Genomic DNA, 26,985 nt, shown 5'->3' on the forward strand with positions numbered 1-26,985 from the left:
ATGTGGGTAATGGAGTTTCGCAAGCATTTCTGCATACGCAGAGTTACCAACTGGTGTTTTTTAAAAGCAGGTGCACAATGCAATTTTATTTTTCATAATTATCTCTGTTACTAAGTTCTATTCGTAAGAAAGTGACTAAAAATTGCCTGTACTATCGATAGTGGTACCCCGACAACATAATTCTATATATCGATAGTGCCATCGATAGTCTAACAGCGCTACCGATGCCGTAACGTATGTGTATAAGCGGTGGCGGTCCCAAAGAAGCCCACAACAGTCGTTCGCAGAGCGCGCCGCCAAGTGCAACGGCTGCGTCGCAGGTAGCGTGGTTCAGGTCTACCACTATTATCCGTTTATCGTGGCCCCGGCCCACAGCTGCAGCGCATTCTTATTGTGTTGTTTACTTTTGTTACATTACTATACAAAATAAAATTAACTACTACCATACAAGGCTGCGTGTGTGCGTGAATTATTCAGCAACAACGACTGTCATTCGTCAAATTTGATTAACATATTTTTTCATTCAAATTAATTATTTTGTTTTTTTTTTATTGTGGTTTTCTATGTCAACAAAGTAATACAAGAAAAACGTTTTGAAAAATTACATACATATGTGAGCAATTGAATGAAATAAACAACTGGTACAGAAACAACGATTTGTCAACGAAAAAAAAAAATACAATTTATATAAGCACAAAACTACATACATAACATAATTTACTTTACATACATTGCACATACATACATACCCACATGTACACACAAACCATAACTGCGTACAATAGCAACTACAACAGTAACAGTCACAACAACAACAGCTACGACGACGATGGCAATGTACTAATAAATACAATTTTACACATTCCATTTTAATTCTGCTGTGTGTGTGAAAAACTTATAAGAAAAAGGAACAACAACAACTACAACAATAATTACAATAACAACACAACAGTGGTTGGTGAGCTGAGGTGACGACGATAAAATAAAACCAACAGCAACAACAACAACAACATCAAAAAGACAGCATAGCATAGAGACGACGACGAAGAAGAAGAAGAAGAAAATAAATAGCAATTTCGACTAAATAAAGGTATGTACGACGACGACGTTTTACTTTATTATTACTATACTACGGCGCATGTGTGTGTTCAGTTTGTGTGTGCATGTGTGTGTGTGTGTGTGTGTGTGTGTCTCCCATACATGTATGTACATATGTATATGTACATACATACATGCATATTTCATTATTAGTTTAACTCTTCAATTTATTATTGTTATTATTATTGGCGTTCTTTGTATGCATGTGCGAGACCTTTGTGTGTGTATGTGTGCGAGTGTGTATGTGTGTTGGCCCCGGCGTTGCTCGCATTCTCTCTTGCTCTTTGCTTAGTTCTGTGGCTTCTTACTGCTGTTGCTGTTGTTGTTGTTATTATTGTTGTTGTAGCTGTTAACTATGTTTGCTCACTTGGAGCAGGAATAGTTATGGTTTAAATCAGTGTGCCTTGTACGAGTATCTGTATGCGTGTGTGTGTGTGTGTGTGTGTGTCAGATTACGTTCCAAATGACAAGAAACGTACCTAGATATTTCACATGCATACATAAGTATGAATGCATATGTAGGGGTATGTATATCAGTATGTGTGGTGTGTGTGTGTGTGTGTACGTAAGTATTTCACAGTTGTATCTGTTTATATTGTTCTTTCGCATTTGATCTCCGGCTCGTTTGATAAAAGAAAATGTCAGGTTAAGACGAGCATAAATTGAATTAAGCGAAATTATATTTTATTCGTACTCGTTGGCGGAAATGTCTAAACACGCAGCCGTAGTGCACTGCCGATCTAAAATTTAGAACCTACTACTTTATTATCATACAGATATAAATTGTGTCTATGTAAATACATACATATGCATGTATGTATGTGCTTACGGGCACTTGATAAATTTAAATTGTTCTAGATTCGTTTTTAAGTACATATAGTATGTACTATATGTTTGTATCTTGGTTATGCATTAAAAGCTTGTACAAATAAAAATCATATTGTTATCTTATTTTTACTGATCGACTGATCTTTCGGACACGGACACGGCACGGATCTTATCTTATCGCCCTGTTATTCGAACTTAAATTATTGTTACGTACAATATGTATGTATGTATGTACAAATGTTTGTACAAGTTGAAACGTCGTTTCTTGGCTGGCAGGCGCATGGCTTCGAATTACATGCCGATATTGAAGCAGAACCCGCTAACACGTTGTTAACTTTTTCATGCCTCCCCCCAATGCCCCACTCACAAAAGCGTGAACGGGTATATCGAATATGTAATAAGCTTTACAACATGCAAGAATTATTCAGTATTTGATTTATTCTAGCAACGGAATGTAGGCTTCTATTAATCTTAACAACTACCTAAACTGAACAAACCCAAATTTTAATGACCCCTTCTTCTAATCTGGTGTATTACAAAATCATTATTTGTGTGTTTAAATTGTTAAACTGTTGTTTATTTATTATATTTATTTGAAGTTGATCTCAAAAATTAATCGCATTTTATGAGATGATCAATAAATATGATAAAAATCATATAATAAGCATTAAATACACTTGTATCGGGATGGATTACAAATTGTTGATAACAATATAATTAGTTAAAGAGATTTTAAAACAAGAGGTAAAGTTACAGTCGTGCAAGCCTGGCAGTGAAATACCCAGTACTGAGCCAAACTTCCGGCTCTAAATTATATTCGCCCATAGCAGAAGCAGAAGTAAGAAGAACGAACGATATGGATGAAATTATTAACAATTGTAGAGAATAAATTTATTACGTATGCAAAGTTTGCGGACAGTATTGACGAATTAGGTTTGTGAAAAGTATGTATCAGCTAGAACGAAACATCTCCGATCCCATAAAGAAAACATGTATATTCTTAATCCGTATGCCTGCCTGGCTAAACGCCTGGATTTCGAAAACAGCTGAGCTCGGTATGTAGACTCTGCTAGTCTAGGGACTAGGGGCTACGAGTTTATTTTATCTTTTTGATGTTACGGAATCATTGTTTAATCATGGACATGGAAGGGGGGGTAACAATGTTCAAGTGCTGCGGGTTTTATGTAACGCTAAGGAGGTCCGTGACTATATAAACAAAAATATTTCCGGTTACATGTTGTATAGAAATATTATTTTAAACATATATTGTGTTTAGGCTACCAAAAACATTAAATATTTTAGAACAAACATAAAAAACTTTACCATAAGTAAAAAAGTCGTAGATAGAGAATTCCCCCAAGAGAACCTTAAAGATAATAATACAGTTGTTTGACAGTTATATTAACTTCCTTAGATAAAAAATAAAGAACTTGACTAAATAGATATGTGTGACAAATTCTTGCACTTAATCTGAAGAATGGTAGCAAACAAGATTATTATCGTGCCTATATTTAAGATATCTAAGCATATCTCATATACACATATTCACCTCTTTAAACAAATGTATACATTTGTATGTATGTATGTATGTGCAAACAAATAAACAAATAAGCAAGCAGACATTCTAAATGCATGGTTCGGCTAATCAAAGACATTTCTGGGGCGCAGAGCATCGGCTTTTATGATTCGAGAATATGTCGCTGCTTTTCCACTGAGCTCAGATCCTCGGATCGCTATGTCAAGCTAGAATGGCACAAACACATGCATACGTACATACATATGCATGTAACATTAGCATATCTACTAATACATATGTATATATACCTACATATGTACATATGTACATACGCTTACCTCCTCCTTATGCAGCGCACAGCTCACAGATATAAACGACAAACATACCAGCAGTCGTATATACACGTATACATACACACATACATACATATAGATATGCATATGTAACTATCATTAACTGCAGATCTCTATAAAAAGCATAAAACTATTTTTGTATGCACGAGTTTATTTGTAAATACATACATATGTATGTATATGTCAATGTGTGTGTGTACATTTTTAATTCGCATTCGTTTCATCGACGTCGGGCTTGCAAACAACAACAGCACGCAGCCAACAAGCAATCCATAATAATCTTCCCGTAATTTATAGTCCAAGACAATTTATGTAATTTACAAATACCAAAAACGAAAGAGATGGCAACAAGACTCTCGTCACCGTCTTCTTGGCGAGTGGGAGAGCGAGCGAGCGCACGAACGAGTGAATGCAGGCGAACGAATGCAACTAACGATAATAACAATAACGAAAAAACGCAACGGCAACGGCAATAGCAAAAGCAGCAACAACAACAACAACAACGCCATCGTCGTACTAAATAAACAATTCAACAAATTTGATCCGCGGCAAACGCACACACAACTCACATACATATGTATGTAGATATGGCTGTATGTATGTATGTATGTATATACAAACATACTAGTATAAACGACAACCACGGCGTTCACATGCACATATGTATGTACATATGTATGTAGATACACATGCACGAATAGTAAGACATACACATACACACACATAGTAAAAATGCATATGAAGAAAAAAATATGTGCAGTAAGAAAACGAATAAAAACAGCTAGAAAAGTAACTGCAGCGACAGCGACGTTGGCAGCGACGGCGATGGCAACAGCAGCAACCTGTGGGGGGGTCGCACTGGTGGCGCGCACACGATGTGCAAACAAACGATGACAGTGACGCTGACGTCGACAGCGACGACAACTACGACGACGACGACGACGACGACGCGTATACAGAAAATGTCGTTCGTTTTGTTTTTCTTCTTTTTTTCTTACTTTTTGAACGCATAAAATAACAAAAAGACTTGTAATAAAAACTAAAGAAAATACTCACACACGCGTACATACATATATGTATGTATATGGGAGCGGTAATTGCATTTACTATATTCGCAAATCTATGTGTGCATGTGTGTGTGTGTGTCGCGCTCTTCCAAGCCTCCAGAACTGCAGAAATGCAAAAGCTATAAAAGAATTTTCTATGCATGAATGTGCGCATATGTATCTGTGTGAGTGTGCAGGTACGTATGTGTGTGTGTGTGTGTTTAGTTTATTCGCTGATTGTTGTTGCTGTAGTTTTCTTCCTTTGCAATTTTCTCATGTTGAATTTTAGTTTATCCATTACCCTACGCAGGCAGAACGAGCATATTTGTTTATGTAAGATAAACATACATACATACATATGTATATATTTAAGTTTCGAGCCGATTCTTGCGTACAAAATCAAATTTCAATAAACATTAGGCATATGGCTCGTACCCGGCACCAATGCGAATTGGAATGCCAACCCTTATAAACAATTTAATCGAATTTACAAAAACAACCAACTGCAGGTGAATATTCTACGTGGAAATGACAATTATTTATAATTATTTTTTTATTTCATATTGACAGTTTTTTGATTAAACGATGTACAAATTAGTTCGAAATGACTAAAGAAACGATCACTTGATATCAATAAATATTTTAAACATTTCACAGAAAATTAATAAGTACATATGTATGTACATATGTTTGTTCAACGCTTAGTGGCCCGTTGCTCGTTTCCGATTTCAAAAAGTGGTTCCATTAATGCAGTTAATAGCAGTTTTCTTTTTGAGTTTTTCTCGATTGCAACAGTACTGGCATTAAAAGTTAATTAAAATTTAAATAGAGGGTTACTAACTATCGATACCGATAAAAAGAATAGAAGGTAGGTGCTGCCTGCCCGAACTAATTCAACTGGATCATGTATTTCTTGTGAAATCAAAACATCTACCTTCAACTTTCCCCCTTTTATTTTTTTGTAGAAACCACAGCCAGTCTAAACTGGCTATTGTACTAAAATATCAGGTATTTTATTTAATCTTTAAAAAAAAATTTGTGAACTAAACGTTAAAGGAATTCCTAAATCATTCTTAATTTGTTATTGTGCCGTGTAATGATTTGTTGTCCTGAAAAGGCTCTATTGGACATTTAATGTGCCGTTACGTATGGAGCCGTCTGGGTGACTCGATTCGCTCAGTTTATATCGTTGCGTTTCATTTCAATTCTGGTTGGAGTTTCATTTCAATTCAATTCAGGTTGGCGTTTCATGTGTAGTCGATGTCCTGCAATGCAATGACCATATTTCTATGTTCTAAAATCTTTCGTTAGCACCTCTTTAGAAATGATATACCCAGGCGACTTTTTTTTTTAGCTTTCTGTTGACTTTATTGCTTTGAATGGAATTTCTTCGATGGCATCACCATCAGGGAATCTGCCTGGCGACTTCATGTGGCGTTAAGTCTGTTCGGCTCACCTCAACTCTACTCCACTCAAGTCTCCACTAGACTCGACTCGACTCGACTCGACTTGGCTCGATTTGATTCGCTTCGCTTCGGTTTGGTTCCTTTTGTTTCGTTTCATTTCATTCCTGGCTTGTGGTTTAGTTTTATGCGAAAAACGTATGCGTTCATTGCTTGAGTGATGTTGTTGCTGTTGTTGTTGTTATTAGGTGCGGCGACGGGGGGCGGAATGGGCTTTATGTTAAATTGTTGAACTGCCGGGCAGAGCAGATAAAACAGCACAGATATCCAATAAATGTAATTCTGACCGAGAGAAAGAAAGAAGTTGCAGTTTGCATCATTTATGGAGCTGGCTGGCTCAAAACTTGTCTCTCTATCTTTGTGTATATTCTGATACATACATACTATATATGTATATCTATGTGTGTGTGTGTGTGTCTGTGTGTGTGTGTGTGTGTGTGTGTGTGTAGGTGTGTTGGTACTTGTTCTTAGTGGTTCTTAGCTTATCTTTTGCTGTGTTGCCTGCCATTGCCAACTTATTTTTTGTCTAGTAGTTCTTTGCTCTCGCTTTGCTCCCAGACCCAACATATTTCTTTGCTCTCTTCGCTCTCTCCCATCGCATCCACAACGCCCACACGCACCACATCTGGCCTGCCTGTGGTTGTACAGTACATTTGTATATAGCCTGCATTTATCAACTGGTTGGAATTTCTGGGAGCAGTCTGGAGGACACACATTCTGCATCGATTCATTCCACATGCTATTTGCATAAATCATGCTCGATTTGATCGATTCTTGCTCAACGTTTTGCGCAATCATTTGCGCGCAGTCTTCGTGACAAATCTCAGTTAGTCAGGGAGTATAGGATGCTGTAAGAGATTCTATTTCTCTGGCGTAAGAATAGCGTTGTAAAGCTCATAATACTTTCTAATACTTCAGTGGACATTGCCTCCAGAAATTTGCTTAGCCAAGTACTTCAAACAAGGATATGGGAACTTTATTCTTAGGGTTATTACGGGTTATTTCCAAAAATCGGTATCCATCATCAGATGATTGAATGCAAGTACTGGTCCCTTAAAACACTTTAATAAGCGCTTCCTATAAAAAAATGTTAGTTAATTGTTAACATTTGTATGTCAAACTGAAATTATTTCATTACTACTTATTAGTATTTTGTTGTTCCAAAAATACTCGAAGCTCCAATAAGTTAATAAACATGTGTATTTTTCAGCCTCCTGTGGTATTTATCTCTTTATTTTTTAGTTATCCATTAAATATGTGTAATTTACCTAATTACCTGAGGATAAATATTTAATTAATTAACCACTAAGCAAGTTTATATTCTGTATGATTACTGCAAATATATTTGCCGGACACTTATTAATTACTTTATAGGGAGATCGGTGGGACTTCAACGGGGCATGTTTTAGAATAAAAATCAAATAATTAGTTTCTGTAATTTTACTAAATTATCCATAAACTACCCATTTATCTAAATCCCTCATATAAATTCAATTTAAAGTTATCAAATATTACCATTTCCATAAAATATTCAGATCAGTAGTATCCACCATGTATTATCGATAACAAACAACATTTTTAAGCTTCGAGAACAAAACTGAGGTAATTTAGAAATTCACAACCGCATCCAGCGCTATGTCTTGATTTTCTAAATTGGAATGACTCTTCTGCTATTAAGGAATGCAAACATTATTATAAATAATAGGCCATTTAATACTAGTTTGAATTTTAGCTTCTTGAGATCTATTCTTCTATTTTTGAGAGCGGTTTTACAGATTAGTTAAATATTGTAGTACTCTTAAGTACTTTTCCAAAATGTTTCAATTAGTCCATGCTTTACAATATAACTTTTGCGATTGTTCACATTATGATCGACATTAACATAACATAACGACATTTACTCTCTGAAACTATAGAAGCATCTGGGATGATTCCAGTTGCACAGTTACCCCCTGATGACGGTTGAAAAGAATGATAGTTTTGAAGCTTCAATAATCGCTATAAAATTCTTCGGATGTTAAGCTCAGATTCCGGTTCTATGAAATCCAGAAAATACCAATAATTTGGAAGTAGTAGGTTTCATTCCTTCATATAATTGATTGCAGATATATATGTATGTAATTGTATATAATGGTTTCCAATTCCCAGTTTCTTATCCCAGTCTGTTCAATAGACAGTATCCCCTTCTGGGTCGTTTGCTTGCAATTTTGAATTACTTTTAAACTAAATAACAAGCGCACATAGTTATCTCGTAGTGTTGTGCAACTCTTTCGTATTAATTCACGTAAATGTCCATTTATCAGCACTGCCAATCACAATTCCAATATTGAACATAAACCTGAGTGCTTCGCATGCTCTAATTAAGAATCCTTAAACGGACTTAATGAGAAAAGAACGCCATGCAGCGTTGTGTGGCTGCCACACCTTCTCAACCCAAAAGAAAACACACACACACACACATACACAAAACTAAATACAAAATCTTGAAGAGGCGTTGTGGGTACGGTGGCATTTGGTGGTGCAGGCGGTGCAGTGGGACGGTGGTGCTGTAGCGTTCCTGTTTGTGAGTTGCCGCTGCCTTCAGTTTTATTCGGTTTTATTCGCATTCGGGCGTGCACTTGAGTTGCCGGCAGAGCGACGATTTTGTAGGTGTTGGATTTCCACTTCCTCTCTAGTTGTTTACACATCAGTGTAGTATGTACACACCATATATACATACATACATTTGTACATACAGATACTTTTGTATCTACGAAACTTTTTCCGTATCTACCTCTACCCATTGTTATTGTAATTTATACAATAATAATTATTATTCATGTGTACAAAAAATGTATATACAAATAAACATACATACTGTACATACATACAGACAGACAGACACACAATATGTTTGTATGTATACTTATAGCACATACATACAAACCGGTATGTAAATATAATCTGTATGCGTATAATTATGGCGACTCTACCAATAATTTTACATTAGATTTGAGTTCAAACAGAACAGCCCAGCCCCATAAGTTGCTCTTCAAATACAAGAACAGAGCCTGTTGTCGGATAGTCTAAGTGTATTTAACAATACAGTTGGCAATAAATTTTTGAATAGGGTTTTACCGAAACAACCAAACAAATATAATCAACAGTTGGAGGAAATCGTAAAGTAACAGCTCATTAGAAACAATGTTACATATTTCTTGCTCTTAGCGGATTTAAAACGATACAAAATACGGAACTAGATTGGTGGAATTTAGAAAAAAAAACACTATCAGACCCAAAATCTAGCTCTCACACCAAAAACTGCTGAGACACCTGTCCGAACACACCTGTTCACTTACTGATACTTCGTCGATATGTTTCCAGCATGGCACACGAAGGCAGGAATGGAGCTCATGGGGTTCTTCTTATTAAACATGCCGATTTAGTTAGCACGAGGAACAGGCACTAGTCCCATTAGACAGTACGAAAAACTGCAATGGGGCTTATAGGGTTTATTTTGTTCTTTTTATAAAACAACCTATAAATAGATAAAAAGTTGAGTGAGAAATTTTACAGTCAAACTCTTTTCATACCCGGTACCCGTAGGGTAGCAAGGGCATACCAGGTTTGTGCCAAATATGTAACAGTCAGAAGAAAGCATTTCCGATCCCATCGAGTCTATGTATGACGAGACAAATCGTTCTGAACATGTCCGGACATGTATTTTTAAGTTTATTGATTTTTAATGTCAATACTACTTACAAATCCAAATGTAGTTAATATGTAATTTTCTATCTTCATTATTAACTTCATTTTAATCGGTTGATTATTTCTCTTGTTGTATTCAGGACGCATTAGTACTTTACTCGTCACACATCTAAAGTTATTCCTATATTATAGGATATAATTTCTATAATACACTTTATAAGAAGAAGAAGATTTTCTACATATTACAATATGTTTCCAATTCTTTGATTTATTTTAGCTTTTGTTTTTTTAATTAAACTAAACTCTAGTATTATTTTTACACATTTACATATGCCGGATGTTTATAGTTTTAGAAAAATAAATAAAAAATTTATTTAACCAAAATAGCTGACGGAATCAAAGATGAGATAGTTCACAAAAAAAAAAAAACTGCAACATATGAGTATAATTAAAAGTTGTATAGGAATCAGGTTTTAAATGCTGATATTTATATTTTAATACAAGATAAATTAAATAGAATATATGTATATACTTTCGATAATCTTTAATTTCTAACTTATAAGCTAAGTCTCAAATCAGTGCTACTTGTTTTCTTTTAGTGTCTTATTAGATACAGCTTGCGATTAAGATGTTTATTCAATTTAACTTTTTGATCTCTGCATTATAGAAAGCTTGGAATGGAAATAGTAACTATGATTCAACTTAGAATGGTATTATTATGTTTGAGGAAGCAACAAAGTCCTTTGTTTTTCTGAAAATCTTTGGATAGATCTAATTGGTTAAGTCTCAGAGCAGTATCTGTGTCTCCTTTAAGTTTCTGATTAGATACAGATTGAGATTAAGATGTTCATTTCATGCAACTTTATGATTTCTTTATTACACTGCCAGGCGGCTATTGACAGCTTGATCATATATACTTTCAAAGTCAAACATTCTGGCATATAGAATTTATCTAGTACAAGCAAACCAACACACGCACGCACACACACCTACTAAACGAGTATATGTTTGTATGTACATGCTATTATATCTATTACTATGCCAACACTGTCTTCAGTTCAGTGTCTTCTTCTCTCTCCGCTATATTCATTTTACTGTCTTCTGCCGTGTTCTATGTTCTTTCTTCTGAGCTCTTCAGTTCCACAAATATGTATGCTCAGAAATATTAAATTGTATGAATGTACGTATGCATGTAAGTACACATGTACGAGTATGTATGGTATAGTATGTCTATCTGATGTCTCCGTCGTTCCCCATTCCGCATATTCCCCCCGTCCCCCATTCCGCAGACTTTCCTTGTTTCAACGTTCTTCTGTTCGTCTGTATAGTGTATAAATTTTCTGTGGAACTGTACAATAGCTTAAAAAAAGTTAAAGCACACACACACACACTGACAGCTCCAAGTATTAAATGTACATTCACACACACACACATACCTCATTGTTTGTTGTGTGTATGTGTGTTTAGACTGTAGTTATGTATGGATATGGATAGTAAAGTGTAAGTAGTGTGTATTTGTTTTTCTCGTCGTTTTGTTGTTTTCTTTAATAGTTGTATAGTTGGTTGCTTGCCTCTCTCCCTGCCCTGCCTGACTGACTGGCCGCTCGGCATCAAATCGGTCTCGGTTTCGGTTTCTTGGTCCCGAGCTCAGACTCGGGCTTGAAGCTCGGGTTAGCTTGTTTATTTTATTATACCCTACGCGTTAGCGTATATGGCCTTTGGTGCGTAGGTTTGTAACACCCAGAAGAAAGCAACGTAGAACCCATTTTCAAGATACATTTATGAGCAACATAATGAGGCGACTTCAAAGACTGTTGCAAAACTACTCTCAGAGTCAAAAGGTATCTTTTGACGTTATTGCGATTTTTTTTTTTAGAATTGCAAAATCAATCGAATTAAAAAAATGCTGTTTTTAATTCCGGATGAAACATTTAAGGCACAACTAATCATAACTTTATGGTATAAACATTTCAAGAAATGCATTTCTTTTGCAAAAGCTTAGGCAGTGGTTATCGATTCAAAATTAACTTCAAAACCATAACATCAAGATAAATACAAGTTGAAATTGCCATCGGTTCACTTTTGAAATGTAATCGAAAACTGGAACAGACCTTAAAGTGTTTGTGAAGGGTATGTTGCTTCAACACAGACAAAGCTAGCTTCTTAGCTCGTTTCATTTGTTGTTGTTGTTGTTATTTAAGTTTTAGCACACATAGTTCAAAAATAATAAAAAGAAGAAGAGGAAGAAAAAAGTGCGCGCACTCTGAAAAGTAAAGCAGCAACAAACAGAAAAACGTAACCTGAAGTCTTTTGAGTTTCTTGACTTTTCTGCCTGCCCACCAACTGACTTGATGCGGCTCGGCTCGGCTCTGCTCGGCTCTACTCGACTCGATTCGGCTCGGCTCTTCTTTTTTGCACGCCCTGCGCTCTTAATACAGCGCCCGGTTTTTCCATGACACGCACAACACTCTCTTCACCACGCTTGGCCCACTCTCTCCACACTCCACTCTCTTCTAGATTCGCGCTCTTTTGCTATGCTCGTGCCTCAATTGCCATCAACTTTTATATTAACTCAATAGCAAGGGGTAAGGCAGGGCAAGACAAGGTGGGCTTCGGCGTCGACATCGGTATGGGCATTGCTGTTGTTATTGTTCGTTCCTAGTCGCCGACGCTGTCGTCGTGTTTTTCTTTTCTATGGGTTCAATTTTATTTTATTTTGAACTTTAAACAAAAGCCGTGGTTGTGGTGGACGCTCCACTCGAGCTCTCGAATTGGGGGTGGTGAGAGAGCGGCAACAACCATATGAGGCATGCGACTTGTGTGCAGGGCATAGATATGCATAAATATGTAGATACAAGTATGTATGTATGTACAGCTGCGGTGGAAAAAGCAAGACTGTTTTAAGAATCTGTCTCAGATGGGAATCCTTGCAACTTCCTAACATTTTATAAAAAATGAACAAATTGATAAGAATACTTAAAAAAAAAAAAAATTCAGCAAATTATTGATATTGAACATAGGCACAAAATGTTTAAAATATGAGAGATACTTCTATGTACATACATATGTATGAAATCATGTTTGGGAATATGAGCCCAGGATACAAATGTTCTACGAAGTTCTAGCCATGTTATTGTTACAAGTATGTAGATGGGATTGATTGTACATATGTTTTGGATTCTTATCTGGCTGGAAGTCCCACTACAACGGTTCTTCTTCCAATATTTTTACGAAAACGACACATTTTTTGTTTAGCTCAACTTATTTCAATAAAAAAATTCAGATCCATATCCAACGAGTATGTTTGGAACAATTTTTTGTACATCATCTTGAACTAATTAAAACATCTTTTTACGTTTGAAGGTTTTTTTTTCTGTTTTCGGTAACCTATTTCTTCATCTCAAATTTAGTCATTACGGTCGTCCATCCTCATGTTGTTTTCTTTTTCGACATATTGTATGTACTTGTAGATCATTTTATTAGATTTATTATTTATTTTATTATTTTGCCAACTTGGGCATTATGTGTGTAAGGGGTTTCCCCCTTTCGGCTGCTTTCAATATTAAGCTAGAATTTAAACGAACAGGGGTGCTTTTATTTTCGGAGAGACGAGTCATTAGTGGATTTCATAGTGAGTGATTCATAAAAAGAGCTCTTGAAATTCTAAAAAATATTGTTTTTGATAATCGATACATCGATGTTTATTTACATCCACTGTTTAGCTTGCTGGACTTGTTGAGGGAATACAAAAAATTTCAGTTATGCCAGTGCTACTTTTTTCACCGCCACTGTATACAATGCATTGTAAACATATACATATGTACATATGTAGTATAATTGCATGTGGAGTTATATTCATATATGTATGTCTGTATGTTTCCTTTTGTATGTATGTATGTACATACATACATATGTATGCATGCAAGAGCAAGACGTTGCAGGCAATCGTACATACATATATACATACAATGTTACTCGTTGCACAAATATGCGAATGTATTGCAAATTGGTTGGTTTCCAGTTTCCAGGTCGCTGTCATCGTCGCTCGCTATCTCTTGGAGTGTGCGTTTGTGTGTGTGAGTCTAGTTTTTGTTGTTGTAAATACTTGTCTAGCCATTATATTCTTATTTCGATTTGAGCCATTTCTGGTTGCGATCACTCGACAATATTGCCGCGTTGCGCGCATCCTTAAGTAACAACATTTGCAACATCTTGGCATTATCTGAACGATCATCGCCTGCAGACTTGAGAAATCTTTAATTGGGAATACTTGTAGTTATGGAGTTCATTAAGATCGGTTTTAGAATTGAACAATTTTGATCATTCTTAATTGACAGAACCTCACTTTTTGACTACATTTCCAAAGTGATCTCACAGTTAAAATAGTTCTCCGAAGAGCTAAAGTTCTATGCTAATGTCTGTATGTATGTATGTATGTATGTATGCATGTAAGCATTCTCCAAATAGTTTATCAAATACGCACAAAGCTTTGATTCTATTTTTATTACCAAGATATCAAAGTATGCGTGTAAATATGAAAAGGTGAATGGCAAAGGGGTTAGTCATGCCACCTGAGTTCTTAAAAGCCATCTACTGAGTGCGAAAAACGAATGATAATGAAACACTTCCTGCCCAAAAAGCACAAGCCATCGATAATATAGAGGTAGTAGGCATAAATAAATAACAATATTACATTGTATTTTGATTCAAAATTATTTAAACCTTGGTTTCTTAAGCAATGCCTTTCTTCAATAAAAATAGCGTAATTTTATATTTCATTTACTACATATGTAGGAACATACATACATACATATATTGAATTCTTTCGTGCAGGCCGTATATGTTTAATTTTTCAATTCAAGACAATTTTGTGTTTTTAATTCAAAGTAGAAATGATGTGAATTTTAAAAACGTTCCTCTGTTTTTGTAGTTCGCAGAATTTTATACATTCAATGAAAGAATGCAGAATTCTTTTGAATTACATGTGGTGTAGCATTCGGGATCAGCCATGCTGCTGGGTCGTGCTTTGAAATATTTTCTCCGGGGTTTGTGATCTTAAACGACAATTTCGTGATTGTCCATCTCTAACTTGCTTGTGTGTGTGTGTTTAATATTTAGTGTTGTTGGTTGTTGCTGCATGCGTGTAGTGAGAAACTTTTTGTATATTTTAAAAATCATTGAATAGATCTACTTATGTTGAATAAGTACCCTAAATTTAAAATCGATCGGACGAAATTTAAAACACAATTTTTAATTTGAAAAAAAAACAGAAAAAAAACAAACAACATTTGGCGCCCGTTTTCCCGCCTTTGGAGAGAAAGGAAACGTGTGGCCAAATTTCAGCTTCCTAACTCCTGCCGTTTGGGCGGTGCGTTGATCGTCAATCAGTCAGGATAAACTGTTTCATATATGTATGTACATATATGTACATGTATGTATGTATGTATGTATATATGTGTGATCCTTTTCCACAATTTACAATTCATAAGAGAAGCCAATAAAAAGACACACACGCACATACCAAATCAAATCATTTGAGTCTCTCTTTTATAAGGCACAAACATATGTATGTATGTGTGTACATACCTTAACTACAAACATGCACACCATAATGGAATATAGCATGTGTTTTTACCACATGCATTGTTTATGGCTCCACCACTTCCCCCTACAGCCCACCACATCCCACTGTCCACCACAGTCGGCAGCTCTTCTCCACCAATCCATTCCACTCTGGACTGCTGCTTTACTACTCCCGTTTCATTTTACAGCCATGGAGTTTATTTTATATCGTTTCGTTACGATGTTTGCTATTATTTATCCACATGTCTGTCTTTATATGTGTACATAAGTATGTGTGTGTGTGAATGTAGTTTTTTGTATTTTTTATATAGATACGTATGTATGTACATACCCATGTGTGTATGTATGTTCGTATATTTTTTTTTTAAGGTTTGACTTGTTTTCTTTTGTGTAATTTTATTTTCGTTTGTACGTGTGTGTGTGTGTCAGAATTGTATTGTTCATTGTTGTAGTAGTTGTTGTTTTTTGTTCATTCCATACAACAATATAAATGGTCGTTCGCATGGGGCCGTTGTATATGTATGCATGTAGAGGTGTGTTTTTATATTCTTGTATTTCATTTTTTACTTTTATTTATGTAGTTTTCGTTTACGTTCTGTTTTTTCATTATTAATAAATAGTTTCTTGTTCTCTGCATTTATTTTCAGTTTTCAAGTCGCTGCCAACATAGACGCGCATAGTTGCCGCGACGCTCCCGTTTTCCGTACCCGTTTCCCGAATTTCGTTCGTTCGCACATTCTGTTGTTCGGTTAATCGGTTGGTCGTTTGGTCGGTTCGTTAACCGCTCGGCTCGGCTCTTTTGGTTGTTGTTGTTATTCTTGTGTGTTTTACTTGTTGCTGCTGCAACTGCCACTGCAACTGCAGTGTATCGTTCGTCTACGACTAGTTGCGCGCAAGGTTAAGAAGAAGAACAACAAAAAATAGAAGCAGGAGAAAGAGAGAACTGACCAGAAGCAGCAAAGCAGAGAGTGAGGCGGAAAAAAAAAACAAAACCACCGAGCAATAACCACAAACAACTACAACCAACACAACCACACCAACATCTTCCCCATCCCAGCTGACTTTTTGTCTTTTGTTTTGATTCGTTTTGTTGCGCCGGCTTCACATTCGGGGCGCATCCGACCGACCAACCAACCGACCATCCGTCGCGCCTGCGCACGCGCCTCTCTCTTAAAAAGCTGGCAACATGGACGCTGCTGCTGCTGGGGAGATATGCAATCCGCAATTATGCCGCATTTGCATTAATTCGCATACAAATTCAACGCAGATGATTTCAATATTCGGCGAGGACTCACTATGGCAGAAGATAACAACACTGGCGAATGTAAAGGTGAGACAATTTTACAATTTTAGGCAATTTTATTGCACACATACATACATACATGCTCGTAAATTTAAAATTTGTAAGTATAGTATAGGTCTCTTTTTTAGCTCTCTTCTTTATATTCTTGAAAAGAACAGACAAAGAAAGTTTTTTGTGTCAAGTAAATTGTTGCTGCTTCTATAAAGATGAGCTAAGAACTCAATAAACAAATACATACGAGTACATATGTACATACATATACATAAATACGTAGTATGTATGTCACCTTTTATTTTGAGGTAAATCGTAAATACGATATGTACGTATGAACTTAAAATGGTGCTAAAAAATTTGGCACATTTCGCAGGAAAAACTTTCAATTTCCAGTACTTTCTGCTTAAGTCCATTACTAGAGAATAATTTAACATTTCAAATAAAGAAATGCTCGTTTCATCATTTTATTTGGCAGTATCGATTAGAAACTCAGATACAAAATACATATGGAACATATCAGAAGTAATGCATTTTCAGTTATGATTGAAGGCTTGTGCCCAAATGTCCGATAAATTGTGATTAACGCTCATAGGAAAATCCAGGTCTGTCAAGGTCTACATCTCTTTTAAGCTTATTAAATCGGATGACAATGGCAATCGGCCGCACAAAATAACAGAAGGTATGTTAAAACTGGCTTTGAGAATGTTCCGTGAAGAAACTTCTAACATATGTGTGAGTTTGACATATAATGATAAAGAAATTAGTTTTTTCCCATTATATTTGTACCCACAATTGGGTACAGAGTGTAACAAGTTTAGCGACTCTATTATAAATAGATATGTACATACCTGTACGTACATATGTGTGTGACTTTTTGAGAAAAGTTTCATGGGATTTCGTTGTACGAATACAATTGCGAAAATACGTGTGGAATCAGAAGAATTGCTAAATGTTAATAATAGTCGTTAACTTGTTCACGAATATCTTTGTTTACTGAAACAATAACACCCCTATATTGTTCATTTTGTCTCCGTAGTCTGAGGAGCAATTTTTACACGTTATCTCCCAGTACTTAAATTACAGCTTGTAAATTGATGTCAGGGATTAAAAGTGTGGGTCTCTTCTCAACTGTTATTTCTGAGGATTGGTTGATATCGCAGAAATCAATTGAGAGCTGATATGATAGATCAGAGAAAGGGAAATGAGAAAGACCTCACAAATAAATGGATTTCAGAACATATTGGAGGTAATCTGTTGCACTTCAAAGAGTGCCTACAATATCAGGAGATGTAAGTTATCAGATAATTCAAAAGCAAGTCCCACAAAATAGTCATCAACTACGGACTAAACTGTTTGGAATTAGTCCGTACGACAAATTGTCGGTTCTAACCGGTGTAAGAGACTTATTAGAGGCAAAGAACGAACCTGATTTCAAAAAAATTGGAAAAGTATGCTTGAACTGAGACAATTTTAAGCGCTCGTAGGCTTTAAAATACCTAAGTGAGGACTTAGTTCACAGTGCTGTTCTATATAGGCTTCTAAGAGAGCAAGGACGATAATAATGCCAAACAATTGGGATAAACACAATCATCATGGGACTCTCAAACTCTAGGTAGCTCCTTAACGACCATTACGAACTGAAAACCCAACTAAGAGATTAACTGCCAACTTTGAATTTTGCGATATATGAGAATTTACAATACTATTATTACGATCCAGCCAACCATGCTATAGATGCTGCGTTTGATATTATCACAGCTGCACAAAGCTGTACGCGTCGTTCGCCTTATCAGAGATATCAGAGGTAGACCTTAAGCAGATACTCGCACCTGTGCATAAGATGGATCTAGCAAGAACATATGGGTCGAAGTGCAAACCATCTTTGGCCGTCTTTGGTTTCCATGGAAACCTAAAAATGAGATTTCATGCACTCAATTGAAATTTAAAATTGTAGATAGAAGTATCTTCAGAGATACATACATACATATGTATGCATGTATTTATGTATGTAAATATGTCGTCTAGATTTATTTGTGGGCTCTCAGATTTTTGGTGTTTTTGTGGAGCAGCCATAAAGTCGTTTGTCGCTTATTGTTATAGTTACTTGTATGTGTGTTTGTATGTTTAAATAAGTATTTAATTTACTTCATTTATGTATGTATGTATGTGAGAGTGTGTATGTATGTATCTATATGCGCGTGTGTGCGTGTGTTCCACTTGCCCTCTGTCTTTTCAACTACGCCTCCTCCCCACCTCCTCCCCCTCAGCGCAGCAACTCGTTTGCAATATCTTTTGTCATTCATTCTCTCGCTCTGACTTTATAGTTTCAATTATGAGGTTTTAGTGTCGTGTGCGTTGCGTATAAATTCGCATAAAATACTCATAGATATGTACACCAGATAGGCGTTTATGTACATACATACATATGTACATACATTTGTGTATCTCAAAAAATACTTTTTGCGTTTTACAAATAAGCAGTTCAGTTTTTGCTGCTCGGTTCATTTTATTTCGTTTTGAATCGTTTTCTTTCGTGGCGTTTATTTGTTTGTTTTGTTGTTTGTTTGCTATTAGTTTATTTTATTCATATATAGATACATACATAGGCATAGGTATGTATGTGTGTGTGTGTGTGTGTGTGTGTGTACATTTTCAACCAACGTTTCATATTTTTTTATGGAATTTCTTATTGCTTATTTCGTTTCTTTGCCGTTGTTTGCTTGGTTGCTTGAGCTTTTATAAAATAATTTACCGTTTGAATTGCTGTTGTTTTTTTTGTCTTTCTTGTTTTGTATGCTTATGTGTAAGTGCCTTGGTTGGTTTGTCAATTCACACACACACACATACACACACACACGCATTGCATTGTATGCTCCCTGTATGTGTATGATGAATGTATAATTCATATGTTTGGTTTAATTCCATAAATTTTTCTTTTACAATTTTGTTGTTTTTTTCTGTGGAAGTTCGTCGCACTGCCTCAACTTCGAGTCAAAAGAGTCGAAGCCCCCACCTCTTCCTCTGTTTCTCTTTTTCACAGTATGCTGCCTGTAGTTCGTTACTTGCTCGCTCTTTGTGCGCGCTCTCTGCATAGTTTTGCTCTCTTTTAAGTCGGCTTAGACGTTCGTTGGCCCCCATGGGGCGTCCATTTGTTTGGCATTTTTCTCGAGTTTAGTTTAGTTTTTGGAGGATTGGTATGGAACCGGGCTCCGACATACAAATGTACATACATATGTATGTAGGTATGTTGGTATGCATGTGTGTGTGCGCTTCAATTTATCTTAGTTTTTAATTTGTACGCGATTCTTCGACTTCTCTCCATAGGTTGTCTATTTTTTGTTGTTGCACAATATATTGAAATTATTGCGTTTTGTGATTCGTTTGTGTTTACGCTTTTTAGGACCTTTTGAAATACGAGATTGCAGATACATATAAACATATACATATGTATGTGTATGTGTACACCAGATCGTATGCGTTATTAAATTACGTAGACGAGTTAACTTGTTTATAACTGAGAAAATGTTTACAAATACAATGGCGTGCACGAATTGGTTTTTTTACCGACGACTGCGATCTGAATGTATGTATGTATGTATGTATGTACATACATACATACTCGTACATGTATGTACATATATGTACACTGTATGTTTGTGTTTCAATATTTATAAAGTTTATTTTCTTAATTATTTGTTTAACTATATGTCGACCGCAAAATTCCGCTTAAAAGCAAACGGAAACGGTGATCTAACGAGCCGTATTCATAGATTTTTATTTCGCATCTAGTTGGCTAAGTACTCGTATGTAATATTTTCTATTAAAGTTAAGTTAAATCATCACTTGAAAAGAGTTAAGCGTTAAGTTAATCTTTTTTTTAATAGACTTTATTTTTGTAGTTTTAGGTTTGGTTTCCAAATGAATATTCAGGTTGAAGATTTGGAAGAACAGCATTAACTACAAATATAATAACAATATTTCAAAAAACAATTATAAATAACTATTTAGAGTCAGTTAGTTTAATGATATCTTTTTTTAAAATAATTGAAGATTGATTTCAATAATAAACCCATAATTCATTTGTTGTTAGATATTTTATTGACTTTATAAAGACACTTAGATTGTAAGCTTAGAAGCAGAGTTGAAGGATACTGTTGCAATAGCTTTAGGAGATGTTGTATTACAAATTTGAATAATAGTAATACCTTTTAATCTCTTGCAGATATCGAAAAACGACACATTACCGCAACAGGTTTGCGTATCATGTGCGAAAACAGCAATATCGGCATGTCTGTTCAAGAAGAAGTGCGAGGATGCGGACAACTTCTATCGCCAGCAGCTGCTGATCAAGAAAATCGAGGGGCACAGCAATGAGGCGAGTTCCAGAGCCAATAAAACCATCACAGCAGAGACGGTGCATACGTCGCCACGCGATCGTGCCGAAAACAAAAGCAGCAGCGGCAGTAGTGGCAGCAGCAGCAGTAGCAGTAGCAGCAGCAGTAGCTCCGAGGACGAGGAAGAGGAGGATAATGACAATGACAATGACAACGATAACGACAGCGATGCTGGTGATGCTGAGGCTCCCAGGCATCTGGAGAATGGACATGCCATGGTCAATGGCCAGGCTGGTGAGCACAATAGTAGTGTCCTGGAGGAGGGCGCCAAGCTTGAAGCTGTTCCCGGAGATGATCGGCTGCCCGAGGAGGACGCCGGAGCGGGGGAAGAGGAGGCCGGCGATGATGGTGAAATTCACGCTCATCATCCGTCCGCCAAGGAGCCATTCGACTTCAATTCGATCCGTCTGATGCAGGAATACATGCAACATCAGATGAGCAAGTTTCCCAATGGTGTCGCTGGTCCCGGCGCCGTCAGCGATCTCGGCAGTGAACTGGGCATGGGTGATGGCGAGGATGGAGATGAGGACGAGACGCTGCCACTCATACCCGAAATAGAGCTCATCACACCCTCAGATGATCATGCCATGGCAATGCTCGCCGGCGATTTGGATGGCACAGCGGTCGGTGGCGTTCCCCATGCGCCGCCCGTTCGAGGTTTCCAATGTTCCCATTGCTATCAGATCTTCGAGATGAAGCAGATACTCAAGGCCCATTTGCAGAGCGTCCACGGAGCTCCGGGGCCGGTGTATGAGTGCAACAATTGCCGCAAAACCTATTTCTACAAACGCTTCCTGGAGAAGCATGTGAGGCGCGGTCGCTGCGTCAAAAAACGGCGCAATCAGACGTAAGTCTTACAAATCGCCAAAGAATCTCCATAAATGTCCTAACCACAATTCCTCTCCTTATTTGCAGTCGTCCTATGCAGTGCTCTGATTGCCATGTCCTCTTTCCCACCGGCCATCATCTCGGCTGGCACAAGCGCACCGGTTGTCCGTCCAAGGCGGCTAAAATGTGAGTCTCCTCACCAATATATTGAATATAGAAAACTATTTCTAATTCTATTTGCATGTCTCCTTCCGTTCTCTCCCTTCTGTAGGCCGCTACAGCAGCTCTTTAAGCAGAACATTGTTCAGTTCAATAATTTCTCGAAGCGTATTGGTGGTCCGGGACGCAAGCCGGCTGTGGATAATGGTGCCGTCCATCTGAATAATCGCAAGTGAGTCATTTTGTTTGTCATCTCTAAAGCCCCCCAGTACTATATCAATATATTTACATTACTTTCCAGACTGGGCTTGACGAATAAACGCAAGGGACGCACTCGCATCAAGCTGGACGCCAAGAAGATAGCGTTGGCCAAGCAACTGATCCTGCGGGAGGCCACCACCACGGTAATTGCCAATGAACTAAACATCTCGCGCACGTTCGCCTGGCGCCTGCGCAAGAGTCTGGTGAATGGTGTGAGTCTGCACGAGCGCGTTGTGGATCAGGCATCGGAGGAGTTGCAACTTCAGCAACAACAGCAGCAACAACAACATCAACAGCAGCTGCCTTCGCCACCGCCGGCCGGACAGCCTGAACTGAGCGATGAAGGCCAGGCGGAGGCAGCTGCTGAGCTCGAACAGCAACACCAGCAGCAGCTGAGAAGCCACGATCTGGACATACGCTATCCCCAGTTGGCGCTGGACATGGGCATTGTTAAGGAGGAGCAGCAGGATAGTGAGGATGAGGAGCATCACGAGCTGACCATTGCAGATGAGGGTGTCGGCGAAATTGGCGCCGAAGAGACCGCCGGCTATGCGGGCGAAGACGACATGTGCGGTCTTCTGCCCAATGGCTATGATGTGCGCAATCCGCTGGACGAGGGCAGCGGCCCGGAAACTGGCGAACGGGATGCGTATGGGGATGCCAATGAGAATGAGCGTCACTCTAAGAACGCCAACTCGCCCCCATCCCCGCCAGCGATAGCCTATCAACGCTTGATGGCCGGCTCCCAACGTTTTCCCCACATTGTCAACGCACAACAGCTTCAAATGCATCAGCAACAGCAACAACAACGGCATCAGCAACAGCAAAAGGTGCAATACGCAACGAAGGGCTCCCTTATGCCCCTCAATGGTGGTCTGCCTTTGTTGACACGCTTTCCCACCATCGCCAACACAACCACACCATCCAAGTGAGTACAGAATTGTGTCGAAAAGTGTTCAGAGCAGTTCACCATTCAAGAATGGAAGTTCAGAACTCTTGCTTTGTCTGAAATATAAGAGCTGTCCGGACACTTCCAACTCAAGAAAACATAAAAATTAATGAAACCCCAAGATCATGGTACGAAGAGTATCACTCTTTCAAAAACAAATATCGATAACATATTATATGAGGAATCAATACAACAAACTCTATCAATATTTCACATGACATGAAGAAATCAAAATGAACTTAAGAAACATACATATGTCTACCTAAATGAATAAAGGAAATTTTCCATGAACAACAACAATTTGAACAATTATAAACCCTTAGAGTGTATGTAGAACATTTTAACTGATTTGTACATTTTACAGCAAAAAGTAAAACAGTTTATTTCTGTTCTAAACCAGTAGATTAAAGCAAATCAAATGATCTTTGATGTTGGGGGGAAAAAAAGAAACCCCTCAACATTGGTTGAATTCAAAATATGAACTGCAGTGATTTCTTAATGTTTTTCTTGCCCTAAAATAAAATGAATGTTTATTCTTTTATACAAATATTTTGCTCACTCAAATGACAGTTATTTGTTTTAAAAATATAAGATTTTAAAAAATGAACTGCCGTGATTTCTTAAAGTTTTTCTTGCCCTAAAATAAAATGAGTGTTTATTCTTTTATGCAAATATGTATTTTGCTCACTCAAATGACAATAATTCGTTTTAAACATATCAGATTTTAAACATATCTAAGAATTGTAACTCCCGACCAAGCAATTGAATCAAGCAGTTTATTAGGCGACTGAAGCGATCGATAAAGCAGTCTGATCAGTTCATTGGCACGAGCGAAGGAGATGGCATGCATATGTATATCTGAAGATAAATTCAATTTAAAATAGCGTGCGCATTGGTGCCACAGATACTTATTGCAATTACTTATTGTTTCTATTCGCAGCCATTCGTTGCCGGTTAATTTGTCCATACGCTCCATGTCGCAAATAAACAGCAATGAGAGGTGAGTAATGCCGTATATCTGAGATGACAAATGCCTCATTTCTTTCTCTCTCTTTCCCGCTCTCTTCCATTCTGCTGCTCTCAGCAATGGCAGCACCAGCAGCAATGCGACTGCAACTCCCATTCAGTCCCATCACCACCAGCAACATCACCAACAACAACAGCAGACGACTCAGCCTGGCAAGAAGCCGCGTAAGCCGAACGTTTTCATCGACGATGAGAAATACGCAATGGCGAAGCTGTTGGTGGCACAGAATGCGTCCACCATGAATATTGCACGTGCTCTGAACGTGTCTCAGATGACGGCCTGGAAGGTGCGCGATGCCATATTAAAGGGCGTGCCGCTCTCATATCGCAACAAGTCTCGCGTTGAGTCGCGCAACGAGGACTCCACTAAGGAGCATCAGCAGCAGTTGCAACTGCAACATCAGCAGCAACAACAACAGCAACACCAGCATCAACAGCAGCAGCAGATGCAGCGCCATCAACAGGAGCTCATTGCCGCTGAACAACAGCTACTGGATATGCAACAAATGCAACAAATGGAGTTGCTGAAGCAGCAGCAGAAACAGCAGCAGCAACAGGAGCTGTTGCTGCAACAACAACAACAACAACAACGTCAGCAACGTCGTCATACGCCAGCAGCGGACACATCACACTATCAGCCTCCAACACAGCAGGCGCCACAACCGTCACAGCAACAGCAACAACAACAACAACAACAGCAGCAGCAACAACATCAGCAACAGCAGTTGGCGGCAGCCAACAAATTGTTGCATCCACGTCGCCGCCTCAAGGCGGCCGAACGTGAAATGCGCGACAAGGAGATAACACGCGAAATCCTTCAACTGATTAAGGAGGATAGCAACATACAGTACTGGAAGGTGTCGGCACGTCTGGCCGAGAAGGGCATCAACATATCGCCCTCATCCGTCTGTCAGAAACTCAAATCGATGGGCATACATCGTCGATGGAAGCCGGGCGATAAGCCGCCCATGCTGGCCATGAATCAGCTTAAAGCGGTGACTGTCGCTGCCGCTGCTGCCTCTTTCGCAGCCGGCGGCAATGGCACCACCTTTGGTCTGCCCAATGGCAGCAGTGCTGCTGCTGCCGCCGCCGCTGTTGCTGCTGCCGCTGCTGCTGTTGCCAATGCCGATGACGGTTACGAGCAGCAACAATTCGATATGGGCGGTCCACACTTTCTCAGTGCCTTTACACGCTAAGGGCTTACAAAAAAAAAAAAAAAAAAATGCCTGCGCCAGCGTCCTGCGAAAGAGTTAATTTTTAAGTACGTCACGCACACATCCATGCCTCCCCCCCTCCCTTTCCCCCACACACGCCCACACGCATTATAGCAACAACAATTTGTATTTTTATATAGTATTTAAACAAGATTATACATAACTGTATTGTATCTTATATATACATACAAACATGCATACATATATATATATATATATATATATATATATATATATATACATATATACATACTTATATTGCGGATTTCTTGTACACATTTCTAGAATGTTCGGCTGACACACAAACACATAAACACACACACACACATATATATATATTTAACACACCTTTGCGCATTTAGCGTACATTCCAAAATAATAGTTTTGCAACAACTTTGAAAAGCAACTTCCATCGTGCAGCTAACTTAGTTATAGTATTTATTTATGTATTTTGTTCCATATACACACAAACACACACTTCTACACACATACACACACACACACACACATTGCGGCCTGGCCAAACATTTATTTATTTATATTCAATATAGGAGCCAGGCTTTAAGAATATATAACAGATACATATGTAAGCACAGAAACTAGAGAAAAAGCAACATTAGAGATTAGTGAATAGATCTTTGAAATGCATTTGCATGTTTAAGTCGAGTTTGCAACAAATCCGATTTATTCAGTACTGACACACACACACACACACACAGAGAGAGACACACTCATATACACACATATATATGTGAGAAGATAAAGACATATTCTTTAGTTAGTTAGTTACGCATTATATATAATTATATTTGCAATCAATGAACTTTTTGTGTCCAATCAACCAATCGACCGACCGCCCATACCGTACACACATACATACATGCATATACATATACATACCTACATACCTACATACATATACATATATAAAAATACTTATAAATATATGAAATTTGTAGCAATGGAACAAAAAGAAATGAAAGATGCAAAGAAAGAAGGAAAGTAAAATAAAAACTGAAAACAGCAGCAAGAACAAAACAGAGATAACAAGCAACAAACAAACAATAAGAAAAGAAACGAAACAAAACAAAACACAATTATGTACGATTTGTATTATGAGCAACAACCAACAACAAATTGAAGTGCAATTATATAGCAACAATACTACAAATAGGCATTTTTCTATGGCTATGGCTTGAGAGTTAGAGCTGCAAACAAATGTTATAAACAAAGCCCGATGAAAACAATTTTGTTAACAGACCAACAACCAAGCAACAAACCAA

The 26,985-nt window shown here is 37.7% G+C and overlaps 1 protein-coding gene across 2 annotated transcripts; it reads left to right on the top strand.

The window, feature by feature from the left end:
• Positions 1 to 286: 286 nt before the first annotated feature.
• LOC115629661 lies at positions 287 to 26,666 on the top strand. Of its 2 annotated transcripts, XM_030526176.1 has the most exons (9): positions 287 to 334; positions 819 to 1,090; positions 16,222 to 16,904; positions 21,094 to 22,112; positions 22,181 to 22,279; positions 22,365 to 22,484; positions 22,554 to 23,441; positions 24,403 to 24,462; positions 24,547 to 26,666. In XM_030526176.1, the coding sequence occupies exons 3-9, from the start codon at positions 16,761 to 16,763 to the stop codon at positions 25,682 to 25,684; spliced, it is 3,468 nt and encodes a 1,155-aa protein (XP_030382036.1). In that variant the 5' UTR covers positions 287 to 334; positions 819 to 1,090; positions 16,222 to 16,760; the 3' UTR covers positions 25,685 to 26,666. The 2 variants fall into 2 exon arrangements, with proteins under 2 accessions (XP_030382036.1, XP_030382035.1); XM_030526175.1 differs by lacking the exon at positions 287 to 334 and having other exon boundaries at positions 545 to 1,090.
• The last annotated feature ends 319 nt before the right edge of the window (positions 26,667 to 26,985 follow it).

Source organism: Scaptodrosophila lebanonensis, unplaced genomic scaffold, assembly GCF_003285725.1.
Source record: "Scaptodrosophila lebanonensis strain 11010-0011.00,11010-0021.00 unplaced genomic scaffold, SlebRS2 tig00000161-arrow-arrow-pilon, whole genome shotgun sequence".
Classification (NCBI taxonomy): Eukaryota; Metazoa; Arthropoda; class Insecta; order Diptera; family Drosophilidae; genus Scaptodrosophila; species Scaptodrosophila lebanonensis.